Raw genomic sequence first — 19,341 nt, forward strand, 5'->3', positions numbered from 1 at the left:
AATCATTTCTACTAATAATGTGATTAATGAAGCTAATTCCGAGGAAAACTGAAAACGAGATGATACTCGTTGAGTACTTTTACTCACTGTTGATACTTCTCCTTATTCCTTATGTTGTGGGGACATACATCTGTTGACACAGTCACATTATGGGGACATGTCTTCCTTGTTGATTTTTGTCCCCATATGGTAAATTACTTCATTCTAAGGTGAAGACACGTTTTAATGTCCGGGTTAGCATTACAGTTGAATTGTTAAGGGGGTTAAGGAATGCATTATGTCTTTTTACTATCAATGAAGCGCAAACGAGTGTGTGCGTGTGTGCCATTTCGCAACATCAGTGTGAAGGAGGAGCATTAACCGGAATAAAAACACCATGGGACTTCCTACAATCTCTCAGATTATTTAACCTTTTTTACGGATTTTCTCTCTCTATTCTGCTTTTCACGTCATGTGACAGATCGAGCTCTGACACGAGGGCTCTGAGAGAGTGAGTGAGAGAGAGAGAGAGAGAGAGAGAGACTGTCACGGACTGAGTGAGTAAACCTCCTCACAGACTCGGGGTTCCTCACTGTCAGGTCCTGGTCTTGGTCCCGCCCCTGGTTCTCTCTGCTCCGTGGAACCTGGACCCGACTCCTCCTGAGCAGACACGAGCGAGGACAGTCCCCGGCTTCGGTCCATGTAAGTTCACTTTCCCCGCTCTACGTTCGCTTCTCCTTTAACGACTTAAACAAACAAATACACAGAGTACGGAACAACTCCAGTGTGTCACACCACGCGCTGCTTATACGAAGCTTCGTTTGTAAATACGTGCAGGGAACGAGGGTTCATATTCCGCATTATTACATTCAAAATGAAAGTAAAATCATTACGATTTTTAAAATATTTGTGTTGTTGTCTACAATTCGGCGCACACTCTTCACTTCAAACTGCGTTTAAATCGACACAGTCGGTGCTTGAGTAAATGATTTGCCTGTTATTCCTGTCAGCCCAGGCGGCAGCAAGCACAGCAGATGGCAGCCACTAATGTGGAGATTTATTCATGTTGAGTTGTGTTTGCTGAACAATTTATCAGCCGAATTTTCCAGGAGACTACCGGGATTAACAATGTATTTCGTAACTGAATGGAAAGTTCGGCACACAACGTGTTTGACTGAACGTTTAAATTGACACTTTTTAAAACAGTCTGGGGGTGGGGGGGAGACTCGCTGTCTGTAAGAGGAGTCTAAATGCTCCTCATCGATCCATTCTGGTAATCAGATTTTCGTGAGTCAGATCAGTTTGGGGACTGTGCAGTGATCAGCACAAAGAACTGAACACTGCAGCCTTTTCGTCATCATCATACTCATCATCATCATCATCATCAGTATCAGCAGCAGCCAGGGCAGAACTGCAGCTGTTCAGCTCCAATCATCTTATTAGAATAATCAATATCTTTATGTTCAGTTTTAAGTCAAACAAACGGACCAAAGAAAGTTCTGGTCCAGACACTTCAACCAATTGGACTCCTCTCAGCCTGAGTAACTGGTGTCTGCAGTAAATACAATCATAAAATTCTAATCTGTGTGGAACATGCAGCTTTTGTTAATTGTTATTTTTATTTTTACACATTAGGACACATTAGGTATTAGTTTGTTTTGTTGAAGTGTGGTTATGTGTTGACTGAGTTTTGTGAGCTCTCTGCATCATGAACCACAGACTGATATTTATAACAGCTTGAGTCAATGTTATCTTAAAAACTATGTTGCTTGCATTTTTCGCTGTTGTATTGCCTTTTCAAACAAGGACTGAAGTTTGAAGTGTTTTTTGTAAACCGTTTATTCTCCCACACTGAAGTTCATAAAGAAATTTGGCAATTACACATCAAGCCACACAGGATTTGTTTATCCACTGCTGCGTCCGTCAGTGAGTTCAAATGTCTTATTTTCATACTGTGGTGTCCTTCATTGTGATATAACTCACACACAGCCTAAGCAAAAGAGGCAGCAGTAGACCAGCAGCTCCTGAGTCCCCTCAAGCTTAAAACCCAGAATTTCTTAATGGACTTTGGCATGAAGCATGACCATCTTATAAAGCAACACAACCTGAAGTTTCCTGTTGAGAAAGATCATCTAACGGTGAGCTAAAGCACTGAACATACAAGCTATTGTGTGACTTTAGTAGATTGTTCTTGGTGATCCTTTGGCTAAGTGGCTAAATGGCCTTTTCCTACTCTGAAGCAACATTAGCTGGCTAAATAACTCTATAAGGATGGGTATCGATAGGAGTTTTATTGATAACGATATTGCTGAACAATATCAAGGTATTGGGGGAAGAAGAGCGTAAGTCTCACCTCACCACCTGACTTCTGTTTAAACCAGTGTCCTCCTCTGCAGTGAAGGGCTTAATATATTTTATAATAAACTTGGCAAGAGCCCAGTCGCCTCTGCATTTAAACCCATCCTTTTTTACACACCAGTAGTGAACACACAGAAGCTGTGGGCAGCACTTATCTGAGGGAGTAATGGGGATTGGATGCCTTGCTCGGGAGCACCCCGTGCCTGTGACCCCTTCACCGTGTAAGACTAAGTATCCACACAATATAATCATAAAGAGTGCTAAATTCATGCTTCTGTCAGCGCCGGAGCTTTGAGGCTGCACCGTGCACAGAGCAGTTCCATTAGCTGCAGGGGAAACACAAGCTTTGCTGAAGAAGTCAAACACGCTGACGTCCCTCATGTTTATCAAGTGCTACCTGTTTACTCACATCTACACTTTTGCACAACTTTTTGATTGGTTTTGTCAAAGGTTTTGTCTATACTTTTGAGCCTTTGTCTGCTGTGATGTATTTATTTCTCTCTCTCTCAGTGACTAAAGTGTCTCTGTCTGTCTATATGCAGGGTCTTTCCATCTTTGACTGCATTAAACACCACCTGATATAAAGTGTGTGTGTGTGTCTACCTCTGTAAGACCTTATGATACAAACATTGACATTTTCAGGACCAGCATTCCTCAAGAAGACAAAAAGACTAATTTTAGTGAAGGTTAAGGTGAAAAAAGATGTGAGTGGTGGCTAAATTAAGATAAGGTTAAGGTATTAAGTTGTCATGGTTAAAGTTAGATATAAGGGTTTTGGTTCGGCTGTACAAGTGAATGGAAGCCAGTGTAGTGTCCTAACAAGAATAGCTGTGTAAGCCTCTGTGTGTGTGTGTGTGTGTGTGTGTGTGTGTGTGTGTGTGTGTGTGCGCATGAGTGGTGTGTGATGGATGGTATTGTTGTTGAACACCTCTCCTTCTCTATGTCCCTCATGGGATCCACTAGTTCTGCCTGGTCATCCACCATGACACATTATCTCCATCAGTTTCACTCTCTCCGGGCTTCTTCTTTTATTTGGCCGGCACTCCTCTTCCTATATAAGATTAGGTCAAACTTTGTCCCCTGAAATGGTGTCTCAGTCAGAAGTCATGTCAAACACTAGTGTAAGGGGTGGGACAAAACACAATTTACTCATACGTTGTGATTGAAAGTGCTCACAATACGTTGGTCTGGATGAATTTCTGTTACTGGGATAAACGGTGAATAGTATTGCATAAGAGTTGACTTGAAAATGCTGTTTAGCTGGCCATCATACAGTCCTAGTGTTTTATTTTTTAGGAGTCTACATCTTTCCGGATATATCAGGTTGTATAATAACTTTTCTTTATATAAGTTGCTGCTTTTTTGCCAAGTTCAACAAATGTGATTTCATGCAGTGTTGATTTTGTCAGACGAGACAAAATATATTAGTCAACAACCTTTTTTATGACTAAGACGAGATGAAGACGAGACTGCGCCACTGTTCTAAACCACTGACTAAGACTTTGTTAACGTGCACTGTTGTTGGCGGAAATGAAGTCCAAGATAAAGTCGCTCTTCATTTTCATCAACAAACTGAGGAGACAGATAATCAGCTATTACGCCTTCAAAATATTTGAAATTGGTTCATGTGCAGCAGCTTTATTTTCCGATACACGCAGCAACACATGGAGCAAGGACATGTGTGTTTGTTCAAATTAAAATAGTTCATCACTCATAAATGTGTCTCGTAAATCAGCAACGTTGCATTGTAGTATTCAACAAGTGTATTTTGTCTTCAGGTAATTATGACATTGAATTAATCTTTGAGACATACTGTGATTTAAAGTATCATTAACAACAGCACTGTTTGTCCAGACGCTGATATCAAATATGATAATAAGTCCAGTTGTCGGGACTCATCCAGAACCAAAACTGTGTGCCATCACAGCTAAACCTGTCAGCTGTCGTCTTGTTTCCCGACCAAGAACAAAACATAACGTTTAATAGGAACAAATGTCTATAACCAGACATGTCGTAAAGATTTGTGTTATAATTTATTATGCGAGAGCTGAACTGAAAGGGAAAGAGAGGTGAAGGTCGTTATCGTCCTTCCATCATCTTCACTGAACACCAGATTGTTGTTGTCTTCTGTGACTTCACTTTGCTGCCGCTGCAGATTTGTGGATGCACGAGAGACCCTGACACTGACAGGCAGAAGCAGAGGTATTGAGAGAGAGAGAGAGAGAGACTGTCGCTCTGGAAACTGTTGAGACACAGATTCACTTCCTCACTGAACAACGTTTCAACCTCCTTCAAGAAGGAAGGATGTTTTTGTGACATTTTAGTGACGTTAGATACTGACATCACAAAGTGCAGTTTGTCGCTTGGTGACCACACGTCCTCTCCATTTCTGCATCAGTAAATCTGTGATGGACCTCACGGTCTACTTCAAAGAGACGAATGTTCACATAAAACGATAGGATTTGATGCAGCTCCATGTTTTGCTCTGATGTGGAGGAAACAGAAGTTGTCCTGCATTAACCAAGAGATGAGTGAGTGTTCTTGTTCATTCGGCAAACTTGAAATCGGATGGAACAACCTCAATGTGGCTCTAAGAGAGAGAGCGACAGATCTATGTGACCATTAACTGCTCTATATTGTAATACAATGACTAACCCTGACTGAAAACAGCACAAGTGTAAACCACAGGTCAGATTGGCTCCACAACATAAACTCCAGCCTTATGTTGGTTCAAAATGCAGCTTGGACTCTGGATGTCGTGTCAGCAGTCTCTTTGTCTGTGTGCAGGGCGACCTTCATCGCCACACTTCTCCTCCTCTTGACGGTTGCAGTCGGGATGACACCAAGTGCCTCTCAGTCCAGTCTCCTGACAGGTGAGTGACGGCAGCAGCAGCAGCAGCAACAATCGATAACGGTGACAGTCGACGGTAACAGCAGAGAAACACTGTCCGTGTTTTTACCTTTTCATCACAAAAATTGCTCCCGTTTTACTTGTTTTCATGTAGGAACACTGGAATACGGGAGATAATTGTTGGCCTTACATGGATTTATTAAACACACACACACACACACACACACACACACACGATCTGTTCGTGTTGGTGCAACTCTGCAGAAATGGGGTTAATTGAAGCAGAAGCTTTGGTCCCCATGGGACAGTGAATGGATGGTTGCAGGGAGAGCGGGTCATTTGTAAGACTGTCTCAGGCGCGTGGAGGAGGGGACACTGGGTGTGGAGTTGAGGTGGGGGGGGTGGACAGTGGGAGGTTGGTGTGGAGGACGACCTATGATGGCGATGAATATTTCTATGTTGTGGCTGAAGATGGTTGTGTGACAATGTGTAACTCACAGGATTGTGTGATGAGCGATGAGGGGAGGAGGTTTTGGTGAATGGATGACTTACTGAGGCTCATGTGCATTTCCGGTGGTTTCACAACCACGCATGAGTGTTACATTGTTGTTACCAATCACCAATAATACCAAAGTTTCATTTTGTATTTAATAGTAGGGATTCACAATATCTTTTTAAGCAGATATTTGGATTATTGGATATCGGCAAACACACTTAGATCACCTGATATGACCCAGTAGAACTTCCATCCATCCATCCATCCATTCATCTATCCGTTTTCTACTTCTTATCCGAGGTTTAGACACATGGCTAGCAGCTTTAGCAGAGAGGCACAGACTTTCCTCTCCCCAGCCACTTTGTCCAGCTCTTCCAGGGGAATCCAAGAGGCTCTACTCTGAGCCCCTCCTGGATGACTGAGCTTTCCGGCCTATCTCTAAGCATCTACCTCTACAACATTTCCCTCAAATCAGCATTTGAGGGAAAGTGTCAGGATTTTGTACTGACACACTGAAAATAACAGGTTTAAACTTAGTGTGTTAGTAAAATCACTGATTTTGTTACACACAGCGTGCAGATAACTAACTGAATGTAAAAAAAAATCATTCAACCACAAAAATCATGAACCAGCCCCTTAATATGATCTCAAGTATTGAACATTTCATGAGTAATTGTTTTTGTTTTTTTCCCTGTATAACATGACAAACCCATTACTCATCATAATTTAGTTCATGTTTTTAGTGTTGTCTTTGTAATGAGGTAAATATCATTGATTTATTCTAATGAACCCAAACTTAGAGTCAAACCTTTTCGTCTCAACATGCCCAGGTCTGTGGCTACAGGACGCAGTAACATTTTTCATTGCATTTAATTTGCATTCTGCATGAGACTTTCAGGCCTACATGGATGGATAACGTAGACGGTTGGCTATTATTGGATGGAGGGATGAAGATGAAGATAATATTATGGATGGATGGAAGGATAGTGGAGGTGGGGGTGGAGGAGGAGGAGGAGGAGGGAGGATGCTGTGGGTTTAAATAGAAAGACTAATACACTGGCTGGGAAAACCTGACAGGTCAATTACCTACACATACACACGCACACACACAGTCCCACTCCCACATCAGTCCATTCAGGTGTAGAGAGTTTCCCATTAATCCAGTGTTTAGTCTTTAGGATCCAGAGAAACTGTTCTACACCTCACTTTCTTAAATGGACGCCCTGAACTGAAAACAGGATGCTGCCACAAGGATAGAATAAATTATATTTCAGTTTAATTTTTTACAACACAAATGTGTTAATGGTCCTGAGAGAAGGGACTCAGTGAAAGAAGGTCATTGTCTTATTTAAAGCAGGTTTTCTGGTAGTTTTGTGGTTCATATGAGGCACTGGTGCATAGTTGGCACCTACTGCACTGTGCGCCCCCCTGTGTCTAATCTATGACACAGTATCTATTATCAGTATATATTCCACATTTTCTCCCTATACGAGAGCCCTTTTCGACAGGAAACTAAAGTTTAAAATCGCTCACACACACACACACATAGTCCATAGACAAAATCTGAGATTTTACATTGAGACACAGAGGAGTTGTTGCATCCATCAGTTAGTTTAATTGTGTTCATTTGTGATTTTGATGTTTGAAAACCTTTTGTTTAGATTTACCTCAGTGATGCGACTTTGCCAAATGAGACAAATTTAGTGTAACTCTTGTGACCCTGCAAACTAAAAATGCTGATTCTCATTTGAAAATACTAACAGCAAGATTGGCTGATGCAGATTTTCTTATGTAAGCCTTTTGTTATGTGGCAAAAATCACTTTGCAAGCCTCTCTGTGTTTGGCTGGTGTCTGCACCTCAAATAACCACCATACAAAACCTGAACTATCCCTTTAAGTGTGATTCATGTAGAGCAAACACCATCAAAGGAAATGATAAATCTGATTATAATTCAGTTTTTTCCCACACTGACAAAATAAATCTCTTGATTGCTGTGGATATTTCCAGCGTGAAGTTCAGAAAAAAACATTTCGGTCCAAAAATATCAGCGAGTGTCTCGACTTAGTAGCTCTTTTGTCAAACGTCCCATTTTGTGCCAGATGTGATAAATAAGAGCAGCAGAAGCAGTTTAATCTAAGATAAGACTCTTCCTGCTCTGGATGATTCATGTCATTTGTCTTTCAAAATGACTGAGTGTGCAGCTCAGATTAGTATCTGTGTTTTAATGGAGCAGTCGCCCTTTCTGCATTAGTCCTGTAATGAGATGGAAGTGTAGTAACAGCGTTATTTTAACGAGGCTGGTTAAAAGCGACATCGACTAACCTCTGTTTAATCCTCACATTAAAGCTTTAAATCAGAGCTGTATGTTAGCCACCAGAATCACTTAACCACTATGAGATTAGCCCCCTCTGAAGGTGTTAACGGTTGACATGATTTGTTTTTTTGTTGTCTTCTTGAACAGATCATTCTTTGTTGTTGAACATTTCCTTTTAAATCCTTTGTCAGAGCCCATGTGTTATGACTGGGGGGAGTCCAGTAAGGGTGCTCTCTCTGTCCTGGAGGGGGAGGCAGGGTGGCTCTCGTGTCCTCTTTTCTCTCATCCCTCCGTCTACAATTACACCTCCACGCAGAGCACCGGACACAACCTCTTTTGGTACCGCCTCCCCGAAGGCCATGACCTGGAGCAGCCGATCTCGTCCAGGTACAGCCGCAGTAAGGCGCTCAGACTAATTTGTCTCTGTGAGGCACTGAATCATGAAGTGCTAATGATTTTCCCTCCAGATTGGATGTATGGTGTTTTGTTGGCGAGCAGCTTGATTAGCGGCACAGACGTTGTTCTAGACTCTGTTGTCTTGTCACAGCGATTGACCCACATGTGATCTACATTCAGGCTCTAATGAATGATGATGACTCTTCTCTGCAGCTCACGGCTCAGTAGGGACAGAGAGAGACTGTGGCTGCAGCCGGCCACCATCGAGGACAGCGGACAGTACATCTGCATGTTACGGTGAGACGGAGAGACGCTGTCTGAATCACACATTTATTGTTTTGTAAGGAATTTAAAAGTAAAAAGTGAGGAAAGAAGATATACAAAACAAACAAATGCATTATTCTCTCATGTTCTTATAATACTGTGTAGCATACACACAGTCGATTTCATGTCATAAATAGTGTTATTTAATTTTCAAGATATTTGAGATATTGTCCCTAGATTTAAAGACTCATAGCACAAGAACTAGATATATTTTTAAACCAAAGTCCCACTTTAGGTGTCTCTGTGTTCCTCCACTTGATTTAGCTTGAAGTGTACAAAGAGTTAATTGTTTTTACCTGAATTCAAAATTCCAAGAAGAAAAGAATCATAATTTTAGGGCGGTTCCAGAGGCAGTGAAATGGAGAATCTTCTTCTAAGCCACATTTAGTACATGCATCAGAATTATCAGTATCATCAAAACAATGCAACATAGATGGAGTTATGTACGTATATGCATACTTGTTTAATTTACTATCTCGCCTCCACTCACTCTCAGAAATATCCACCACTAAATCACGAGACCTGTCCAATCTATTCATATTGGAGGATTTCCTGGAATTATCCACAATAATTTATTACAGAAAAGGTGTTTGGCCTCGGCCGTGGACATGATCTAATGCAGCCTTTTTAAGGCGAGACAGGGGAGGTCTGTAGAAAGACTGTGTAATTAATGCTAAAATGTAGCTCCTGATTTGAATGTAGTTGAAAAAGTGAGTTTCTGGTATACTGTCGATTCTCTGCTGATCCTTTAAACTAAACATTTACAAAAGCTTGTATGACAAGTAGTCAGCTCTGAGTGTACCTCTGATAAATTCTATGTCTACGTTATCCTAAGAATATGTTCAATGCTTATCAAGCAGTGGTTAAAGATATGTTGAGCTATGCTATATGGACTTTGGTGTGGCCAAGGGACACAAACTTCAATTTCCTGTTGGAACTGGCTGTCTGACTCTCTCCTGATTGTTGGCGCAGGGGAGCAGACACTGCAGTCATAGTGGACACTATGTCAGTACAGCCAGGTGCACCGACATCAGAGGGTCCATGTAGCAGCTCTGGGGTCAGATAAAAATCAGCTGTTGTGTTGCTGCTGCTCCCTCAGTTTCGATCCCACTTCCTCGACACTTAATCAACTGAAGTGGCTCCGGGAGTGCGTTGAGGAAGTGCCGCTGCTGAGCACTGAGGGATCACTGGAGCTTAAATGTGACCCATCAGCTGGACTCGGTCCAGACCTGAATGTTGTGCTGTGCAGGCTTAGAGCTGCAGCTGTTTGTGCAATCATGTGTATCATGATTCAATGTTACAAGCTTAAGAATTTCAACTTGACTGATCTATGGCCTCGTCCTATGCTGAACGTTTTGTGAAATTTCATGTCACATCCTGTTTCCTGTGTCTCGGTTTGTTCTAAACATTTTGTTGACCTATATTTTCCCCCCCATTGAAATAAAGGTTAAATGACGATCAGTGACCAACAGCCGGAATCAAGTGACTTGAATATGTGTAAGAAGTTAGTTTAAGAAGTTTGACCTTCTTAGTTTAAGAAGTAGTCCAGGTAGCCTTCTCTTCACCCAGTCTTGCTCACACTCACTCGGGGTACACAAATAAAGCAACTGCTTGAAATATATCAACCTGAGTAACTGAAGAGAGCAATGTGAATGTTTTCATGTTAATACTGTAAAATTTGTTTTGACTTTGTATGTACTTTCATTATGCTTCACATCACATGACATGACATCAGAGACCTTTAGATTGCCATGGAGGCCTGATGCGTACTGTCTTACCGTTTCTACCTCTACAGGAACAAGTCGTCGTGCAGTAAGATTGCCATGCGCCTGAAGGTGCTGCGACGTGACGATGTGGTGCGCGACACAGACTGCTGGCCTCCAGTTGCTGCGCCACCCAGTCAAGCGGTCATTCCATTGCAGGAGGGTAAAATCCTGGAGTGTCCAGACTTGCAGGATGTTACCAAGATGGCCGATGACAACCTGACCGTCACCTGGTATCATGTGACAGCAAATGGCAAGGTTAATACATCTCTCTATCTATGCTGTCCATGAATCCAATTGGTAATAAGTATTTTTTTGTTGTGAAACACAGGTTTTGTTTAGAGTATTCTGCCATCTCCAGGGCAGATTGGATGCTACAATGAGATACAAGTGTGAGAAGGCTCAGTTGTCGGAGTGGATTGATGCTTGGACTGGTTGATGGAGGAGTTTATCTGCTCTGTCTCACTCTGTAATGTGTCCTCTGTCTCTTCAGTGTCATTCGTTCTGGAACAGAAACCGGCAGCAGAAAGGATCCAGTGTACACATTTACATCATGTCTGAGCAGTTCCAAGGTTATTATTTCTGCACCGTTACGTACCAGAGGAGAGGCCAAGAGCTCCACTTTACCAGGAGCATCAACGTCACTGCAGTCTGTGAGGCAACCACATCACCAATGACAGTATCACGCACACTTTAAAGGACTGTTGTAAACTTGCTAAATGCTCCTCTGTCTTCTTCACTCAGCTTCATCCTCTCTGCCCAAATTACCCAGCATCCTCTACCCAGTCAGGAACAAGGTCTTCTCTGTCAAACAGGGTAGGTCACCATCCGAATGCTGTCGGATAACATTAACACTGGAATCAAAGCCGGATTCAATAAAATTATATCCTGAAGCTTCAGTGTCGCCCTGAATATAAATGTAGTTTAAACACTGATCATATGAAGTGGGCCTCTTCTCATCAAATCTCCTCTGTGAGTGGCTAGTTTCTAGTGTCAATGACTTATTCACTGTTGCTCAACACTTCTGATGGAGCGTGGTTTGACACTACTTGTCATAATGCAACGTTTTCAATATATGCTTCTGTTCCAGTCATCTCCATGGTAACCAGCTGGCACTTTTACTGACTTATTTCCTTTTTCTATGAATCCTCTTACTATATAGTCTCTTAATTTCCTAAAATTGTATCATTTTTATTTAATAAGAATAATAACAATGATAAACCTTATTCTTGTAGCACCTTTCATACAAGGATTGCAGCTCAAGGTGCTTCACAATAAAAGGAAAATAACATTTTCAAAGCAAATTAAACAACAATTAAACGCAACACAGGGTGGAATGAAAAGGAAAAGTCTAAAGTCAAAAAGTAAAAGTCCTGTTTTAACTTAATTAAAATAAACTAAAGATGCAAATAAAACACAACACAGTGTGGAATAAAAAGGATCTAGTTGGAGGCTAATGTAAAAAGGTTTTAAGTCTTCTTTTAAAAATATTTGTAACTTTGTTTGTGATACTTGTGAAACCAGTGTTTGTGGTCACATGACGGAGCAGTGGCAAGGGTTGCTGAGGGAAATCTGAACCACTCATCGTGAGAAAGCCAGTCTCACACGCACACATTCAAACAGATGGAAACTGATTATCTGGTGGTGCGACGGACAGCCGCTCGTCCACCTGCCGCTGCAGGGATGACGGAGTGGCGGGCGCTTCTTCTGCCAACAACTTCTTTTAAATTGTTTTTTGCCCGAGAGACAACGAGCAGTGAGATGAGATCCAACATTCAAAAAGTTAATTGTCTGTGCAAAAGAGGACAGGCTGCAGGAGCTGGTGTCATAAAACAGAACACACACATACATTCTATAATGTTCACAGTAAGTGTGTGCGTTGATGAGACTCAGTGAACAGCGAGATTGCAGCCTGTCTCATGTACAGCTGACTCTGCTGTGTGTGGCCTGAAACACGGATCCTCTGTCTCATTCAAATCATAAGTGCCAGGAAAAAAAAAGCAGCTTTTAAGCAGGAAACTGAAGTTTGTGGCACTTAGTAAACTGCTGGAGTTTACAGTTGGAGCACCTGCTCCCTCTTTGAACTGCCCTGTGAATGGTTAAAATCTGCCTTGACACATTTAGATTCAGGCTCAGTCCCCTACCACTGTTTTGCATGTTGACAAGTATGACGTGTTGCTTAGGGTGTCCACTGAGTACATTGTGTAGCTATACTAACCACAACAAAACTTCCTCTCACACCACAGTCAAAAGAGGAAATCAGTGTTTTTTGCTTGTGGGGACACACAGGAGCTGTGTGTGTCTGAAAAATCAGATTTTTCTTCCATGGACTGTGCAGGGGGAAACTATAACTTTAAGAACAGACATTTACTGTGGACAAAAAGAATGTTTAAAAGGCACTGCAAGCTGGAGGACAGAGAAACCGCAGGGGTCCTGCTTCACCCTATATGTTTAGTTTCATAATAATAACACATGTGGGTTTTTTTTAGGCACCGAGGTGCGTCTGGTGTGCAGAGCTCATTTCCCATACCTGGAGTCACCGTGGGACATTTGGTGGACAGTTGATGGAAAGACACTGGACAAGCTTGCTGACCAACGTCGCTTCTCCAAATCGAACAGGTAGGCAGGAAACTGTCAGATTTCCCATTACTGCCAAGTCTGAGTAGGTTACCTAGACAATCAGGACTCACAGTAACACAGCAGGGACTACATGTGTTGGTAACTACATTACCAACAAAAATATAGTGGATTTCAAGTAGATTTATTTGTTGGTTAGTGAGTGAGTGGTGCTGTTTAAAGGGGCTGCATGTAAGATGTACAACTAGAGATTGAAACAGGTACTGCAACCTAAATAAAATGTAGAGTGGAGAGGGCTGTTCGCCCTCCTGCTCCTGCTCAGAAACTCGATGTTGTCAGGTATATTTGAGGAGCCAGCCCAAGCTGGATCGATGAGGAGCTACAATTATGCCCCTTTTCCACAACATAGACACAGTTTCCAGGCTGTAAATTTGGTTTCAGATTGTGAATGAAATGACTGTGCTGTCATTAATGAAGCCAATATTTCAGTTTAACATGTCGTCATTCATTGTCATTTTATGATTTTATGATTTATCATACATTTCTTGCATACGTGCTTCTTCAAAGTCAGTTGGTTTCTTTACTTCTTTATCTAGAATTCCTCCAAGTGGAGTACTTGTGTAAATGTACTTCAGTGTGAGGCTGCAACAATTATCCTTGTTAACCAGTTTCAGTGTGTAACTTCCGCCTTCCTCAGAAGTGTCACCTGATGGTAGGTGGTGATGTACCTTATCAATAGGGAAACGTGTGCAGAATGAACTTTCACAACAAATTATTTTGTTGTTTTTTTTTAATAGTTACAAAAAGATTTTTCAGCTTCTTGAATGCAAACATTTTCTGGTTTCTTTGCTCCATATAACAAAGAAATCATTAAAACTAGTGATTTTTGGTTTGTGGACAAAACAAGAGGTTTGAGGTTTGGGAAACAACATTTTCTGACATTTATGGACCAAACGAGTACTAAATACAAAATTAACAGATTAATTGATAGAGAAAATAATGGTGAGTTGCAGCCCTGCTTCAGTGTACTCAAATTCCACCACCAGTTGTATCACAGTGTCTCTTTAATGCCCCAAACAAGCAAACCTGCAGAGACAGACAGAGAGATTTATTGAACATAAATCTTGCTGTAGGCCCAATGCGGCTCTGACAGTTAGGGTTTTATTTTGAAAAATTAGGTCTGTGTGTGTGTGTTTGCAGACAGATTAATTATGATTACGGGGACCGGACAGAGGAGAGCGTGCTTGTGATCCAGGACTTTCGCTCCGATGACCTGAACAAAGAGTACAACTGTTCTGTGAGGAATGAACGTGGCTTTGATACCCGCAGAGCTCTGCTGGAGGAGGAAGGTGAGAGACACATACCATCAAATTTGATCTCCTGGTCACCATCTCACCCTGAAGACGCAGCTGCAGTGTCACATGCATGTCCTGTTCTCAAACCTGACTGGACTGTTGTGTTGTGCTGTTTTGTTGTGTGTGTCAGTGTCGGTGCCGTCGGTGGAGCTGGGTTGTGGTCTTGGTGTGACGCTGGTCCTGATGTTGCTCCTCTTTGTGGTTTATCACGTCTTCTGGCTGGAAATGCTACTGCTCTACCGCTCGTGGTTCGGCACCGATGAGCGACTCACAGGTGAGACTGTCTGTGACCTATATCAGGGTCATTGAATATTAACTATTTTATTAATGAATTAAGTTTTAACTGGCATTCACATGTTGAGTTATTTAATGACTTGTTTCTTCAGACACAAGCATTTTCATAAGCATTTTCACTAAGCCAAACTGAGCCTAAACCTTTGAGTGCTTGTCTGCGACGAGAGAATAAACAACGCAGTTTCATCATCATTAAGGGAAATCTGGTTATTGGAAAATGCTTGTGGAGACGATGTAAATATAACATAAATATTGACAGCAGTACCATATGTCCAGAAGCTTTCCTCTTAATTGACCAGCGAGGAACCAGTACTAATTTACTACCCAGCCCTAATGGCCAGTGATTGTCTTCATGTAAAGTTATCGATCATCTTGTGTATAATTTATTGATCGGTGCGATGCAGCTGCAGTATCTCTGTGTAATTAAAAACGCTTGGTGCACGTTCCTCAACAAAAAGTTGTAACTCAGTTATCCGCAGTGTCACAGGCTGCACTTCAGTCGGACCATTTAGATTATTAAAGCTTGTTTTTCTCTCTCTCTCTCTCTCTCTCTCTCTCTCTCTCTCTCTCTCTCTCTCTCTCTCTCTCTCTCTCTCTCTCTCTCTCTCTCTCTCTCTCTCTCTCTCTCTCACACACACACACACACCGATAATATTTACTGTGTGGTTGTAAAGTTCCCACACTCAGCCTTATGCTTTTATCAAAGGAAACACAACTTCTTTATGTTAATGCAGCTACTGAATGATGGTGCTTTTAAGGACATGCTGACATCTGATCCCAATCATTCTGCTGGACTGTATTTATATACTTAAGATAAGCCTTTTCCAACAACTTTGTAAACCACTCGCTCCCCACACCAAAGTCCACACAGACAGTGAGAAGAGAAACTAAGAAATAAGAAACTTCCCACTGATTATGTCACAAAATATGATCACATCTTGAAGAAATCCTTATCTCTTATAACATATATCTGTCAAAACACACTGGATTGGGTGCTGGGTGACACTCGACCATCATAATTAAGTTTCATCTTAATCTGATTCAGATTACACATTTTGGTGACAGTTTAACTTCCCATTTTACAAGTTCAGATGTACACATTTCAGTGACACCTTAACGGATGGGGATGAATTTTGATGTATGTAAAAAAAATGCATGTAAAACCCATGAGACAAAGTCTTAACGTCTTTGTGTAGGTGTTTGCTATATGAGTGTTTTTATCTGTTTTATTTAAATGACATCATGACTTTCCTGTTCAGATGGTTATCTACATTTCGACATTTCCTGTCTGTGTTCGATTGTCTGTGTGTGCGTGTGTGTGTTCAGATGATAAGGAGTATGACGTATACATCTCGTATGCGAGGAACAGCGAGGAGGAGCAGTTTGTTCTGACGACGCTGCACACAGTTCTGGAGAATGAGCTCGGATACTCAGTGTGTATCTTTGACAAAGACAGTCTGCCTGGAGGAAGTGAGCGCACACACACACACATGCACACACACAACTGTGTGTACTTTACACTTTACACTCCCATCAAACACAAACTGAATTTTTGCTTTGAGCAGTGGAGTGAAAACAGGCAGAGGTTAGCCGTACTGAAGAGGTTTGCTGAAAATTATAGACGATGAGAATCCATTGGGAAAATGATCATTTTTAGCTCGCAGTGTGACACACAATTTGGTACATTTCTGTCATTGAGGTAAATCTGACACAATCTCAGACACAAAACACATTTGAACTTGATGGAGGCAGCAGTTGATTAATACCTCCTGTGTGTTGTGACTGACTTTCTCTATTGAATTGTGTGTGGCAGAGTGAGCAGTTCACAAAAATGAGTTCCTCATATTTGTGTATACAGAATAATGCAGGTTAGGAATTTTCCATCCATTCATCCATCTTCATTAAACCACGTCTCTCCCTACAGCCATGTGTCTTCTGGTTTGCTCACTGAGGACCAGGAGGCAACTCCACTGGTTTAAAAAAAAAAATAATAATAATAATAATTTTGAATCAAAGTCCATGGGAACATTCACCTATTTCTCTCTTCATTTATTATGTCTGTAAACATTTTCCTGAGGATTTAAAAGTCTCAATTGCTACTTGGTGATTCGTTAATAGCACACTATGACAACTTTGTAAACTATGTTCCATATTTAGACTAGAAATATCATAGATAATCAAGCCTGGCACATATAAGTGGATATTACTGTGATTGACAGCTGGTATCCTCCAATAGGTGCCTGGTTGCAGGTGATATCTAAATTGTCAACAAGGCGCTGTACAAATTGCAAGTCTCAAGGCTTCAAAACAGATTCAAATTCTCATCCATTCATCCATCTTCATTAAACCACTTCTCTCCCTACAGCCATCACAGATGAGACTCTGAGTTTTGTGGCTCGTAGCCGGCGCCTGTTGGTGGTTATTAGCCCGGGCTATGCCACCCAGGGCTCCCAGGCCCTGCTGGAGCTGATGGCCGGTATCGACGGCATGGCCCATGGCGGGCACCTGCGGGTAATCCTGGTCCAGTACAAGCCAGTGCGGTGGCAGGGTTGGGTTCGGGAGCTGCGCAGAGCCCGGGTGGCGCTGGCACTTGTCTGTTGGCAGGGTGACAAGTCCAGAGAGCTGAATTCCCGCTTCTGGAAGAGACTGAGGGTGGAGCTGCCCATGAGGAGGGTCAGCAACAGCATGGGGGAGGAGGAGAGGCAGAACAGCAAGGAGGTGGCTTTGATGAGGCTGTACAGTCAGAACAGCACAAACTCACAGACGGGCCTCATTAGTAACACATAGTTTGCCTTACTTGAAGCGCTTCCTTACTTCTAGCTCTTGTTTATACCCAAATGTTGAAATCCACTTATTGTAAGTCGCTTTGGATAAAAGCGTCTGCTCAATGGCATGTAATGTAATGTAATGTAACACAGTCAAAGAGCCACACAGAGTCCTCAGCTGTGCTACCTAGCATGACAGAGGGTGGCGTCCTTCAGTCACAGCAGATACATGAGAAACAGGCACCTCCTCACGATGATCAGTTGAAAAGTCACTTCCAAAGGAAAAGTCAATGTGACCACATTTCAATTCTGAAAATCCTCTTCAGATCAACAAAACCTTCAATTCACACCTTTGATCATTTCACAGGCAGTAAATGACATTTGAACTTTAAATCACACCTTGCATATATAAGCTACAAAATAAAGCATATTGCATAAAGATTGTCCAATACTAATACTACTACCACTAATAATAATAACAATAATAATAATAATAATAATAATAATAATACATCCACCTGCATGTAACCTATTAAAACTAAAATGAATAGTCAATATTGGATTTGAGTAAAACTGAAAGCAAAGATTTTTCAAATGAACTCTCACATTATTATTTTAAGAGAACGGGAGATGGTGAATTGTTGCCGAAAATGATGAGCTGCACTCTGTGAAGCCTTAGACTTCTCAGTATCCTCTGTCTTCTTCATACTAACATTAAACCATCATCAGTGTAACTTAGCAGTCAAAGTTGACTTTGGTGTTCAAATGAACTACTTTGTGCATTAATTATTAACTCTCTTGCAGCATAATAACTCTTAACTGGTGAGTTTAATGGCAGTGAGCAGTCATGGGATATTTCCAGACAGTTGCGTGAGATTAATTAGTGAAAACTGCTCTAACTTTTGTTACTATTATGAGTCATCTTTATTATAAGTATTAGCAATCACAGTCATGTGCTAACGATAAGACTGTCTGTTAATCTATTGTAAAGTTGCACCAAGCACAGAAAGACTAAAGTGTGCCACAGAGTGATTGATACTTAAGCACTAATCCATTTGATACAATTCTCTCAGTGTTGATATGTTTTTATTTGTATTTCATATCGCAGTAGACTTCAAGGAGCAGCTTCCATGATCAGTTCTATAACTCGTGTATATCGAACGTGTTGAAGCTGTTTCACCTCTAATCCAGATCAGTTCTGGCCTACGATTGAGAAACTCATGACCTTTATAGTTTTTATATTACACAGAGTGGCTCAGTTTCATTGTGTGAATGTGGTTGTTGCACATTATGTTGAGGTCACCTGACCTGTTTCTGCCTTCCGTTGTGTGAGCTGTGTTGTTCTCTGGATGATGAGTGATGGAGTGAGCTGAGCACAGCACTGTATGTGGCAGATGGTTGGTGTCTCAGCAGGCTACCATCTCTGCTGAGTCATGATTTCTCCAGATTCATATAAATCGATGGCTTCTTTCATTCTCGCCTTTGTTCACAAGGACAAGGGGACGCTCTTTTGAGGAAGAGAATGTACACAATCTGGCAGGAATGTGTTCAGAACGCCATTTTTTGCATCAGCGTAGTTATAATTCTAGCTCACAGTTTTACCTCTTGGTGGTACTAGAGGGAAAAGTTAGGGGAAACAATCTTCATGACCATCTGAATCAAATGTCATATCAATGTTTTAAGCTTCTCAAGTCACTCACTTGTTCTGGTTGTTTCACCTCATTTTGATTTGTTTTTGTTTTTTGAAAATTAGGCGACACACTAACACAAGGAGATAATCTGATACAACTGACTCTAAACAAAGCACAGTTGTAACATTTTACAGAGGAAACAGTTACTCACTGAGGACGATTTATACAGTGCAGTTT

The 19,341-nt window shown here is 41.5% G+C and overlaps 1 protein-coding gene across 1 annotated transcript; it reads left to right on the plus strand.

Moving 5' to 3' along the window:
• The first annotated feature begins 357 nt into the window (after positions 1–357).
• LOC122773123 (interleukin-1 receptor accessory protein-like) lies at positions 358–17,568 on the plus strand. The gene is made up of 12 exons (XM_044031524.1): positions 358–681; positions 5,125–5,210; positions 8,191–8,386; positions 8,609–8,692; positions 10,515–10,740; positions 10,976–11,135; positions 11,227–11,298; positions 12,972–13,101; positions 14,260–14,408; positions 14,545–14,688; positions 16,035–16,178; positions 17,074–17,568. Coding segments are annotated over exons 1-12 (1,815 nt in total). The 5' UTR covers positions 358–679; the 3' UTR covers positions 17,496–17,568.
• The last annotated feature ends 1,773 nt before the right edge of the window (positions 17,569–19,341 follow it).

The sequence above is a fragment of the Solea senegalensis genome, linkage group LG8, assembly GCF_019176455.1.
Source record: "Solea senegalensis isolate Sse05_10M linkage group LG8, IFAPA_SoseM_1, whole genome shotgun sequence".
Lineage (NCBI taxonomy): Eukaryota > Metazoa > Chordata > Actinopteri > Pleuronectiformes > Soleidae > Solea > Solea senegalensis.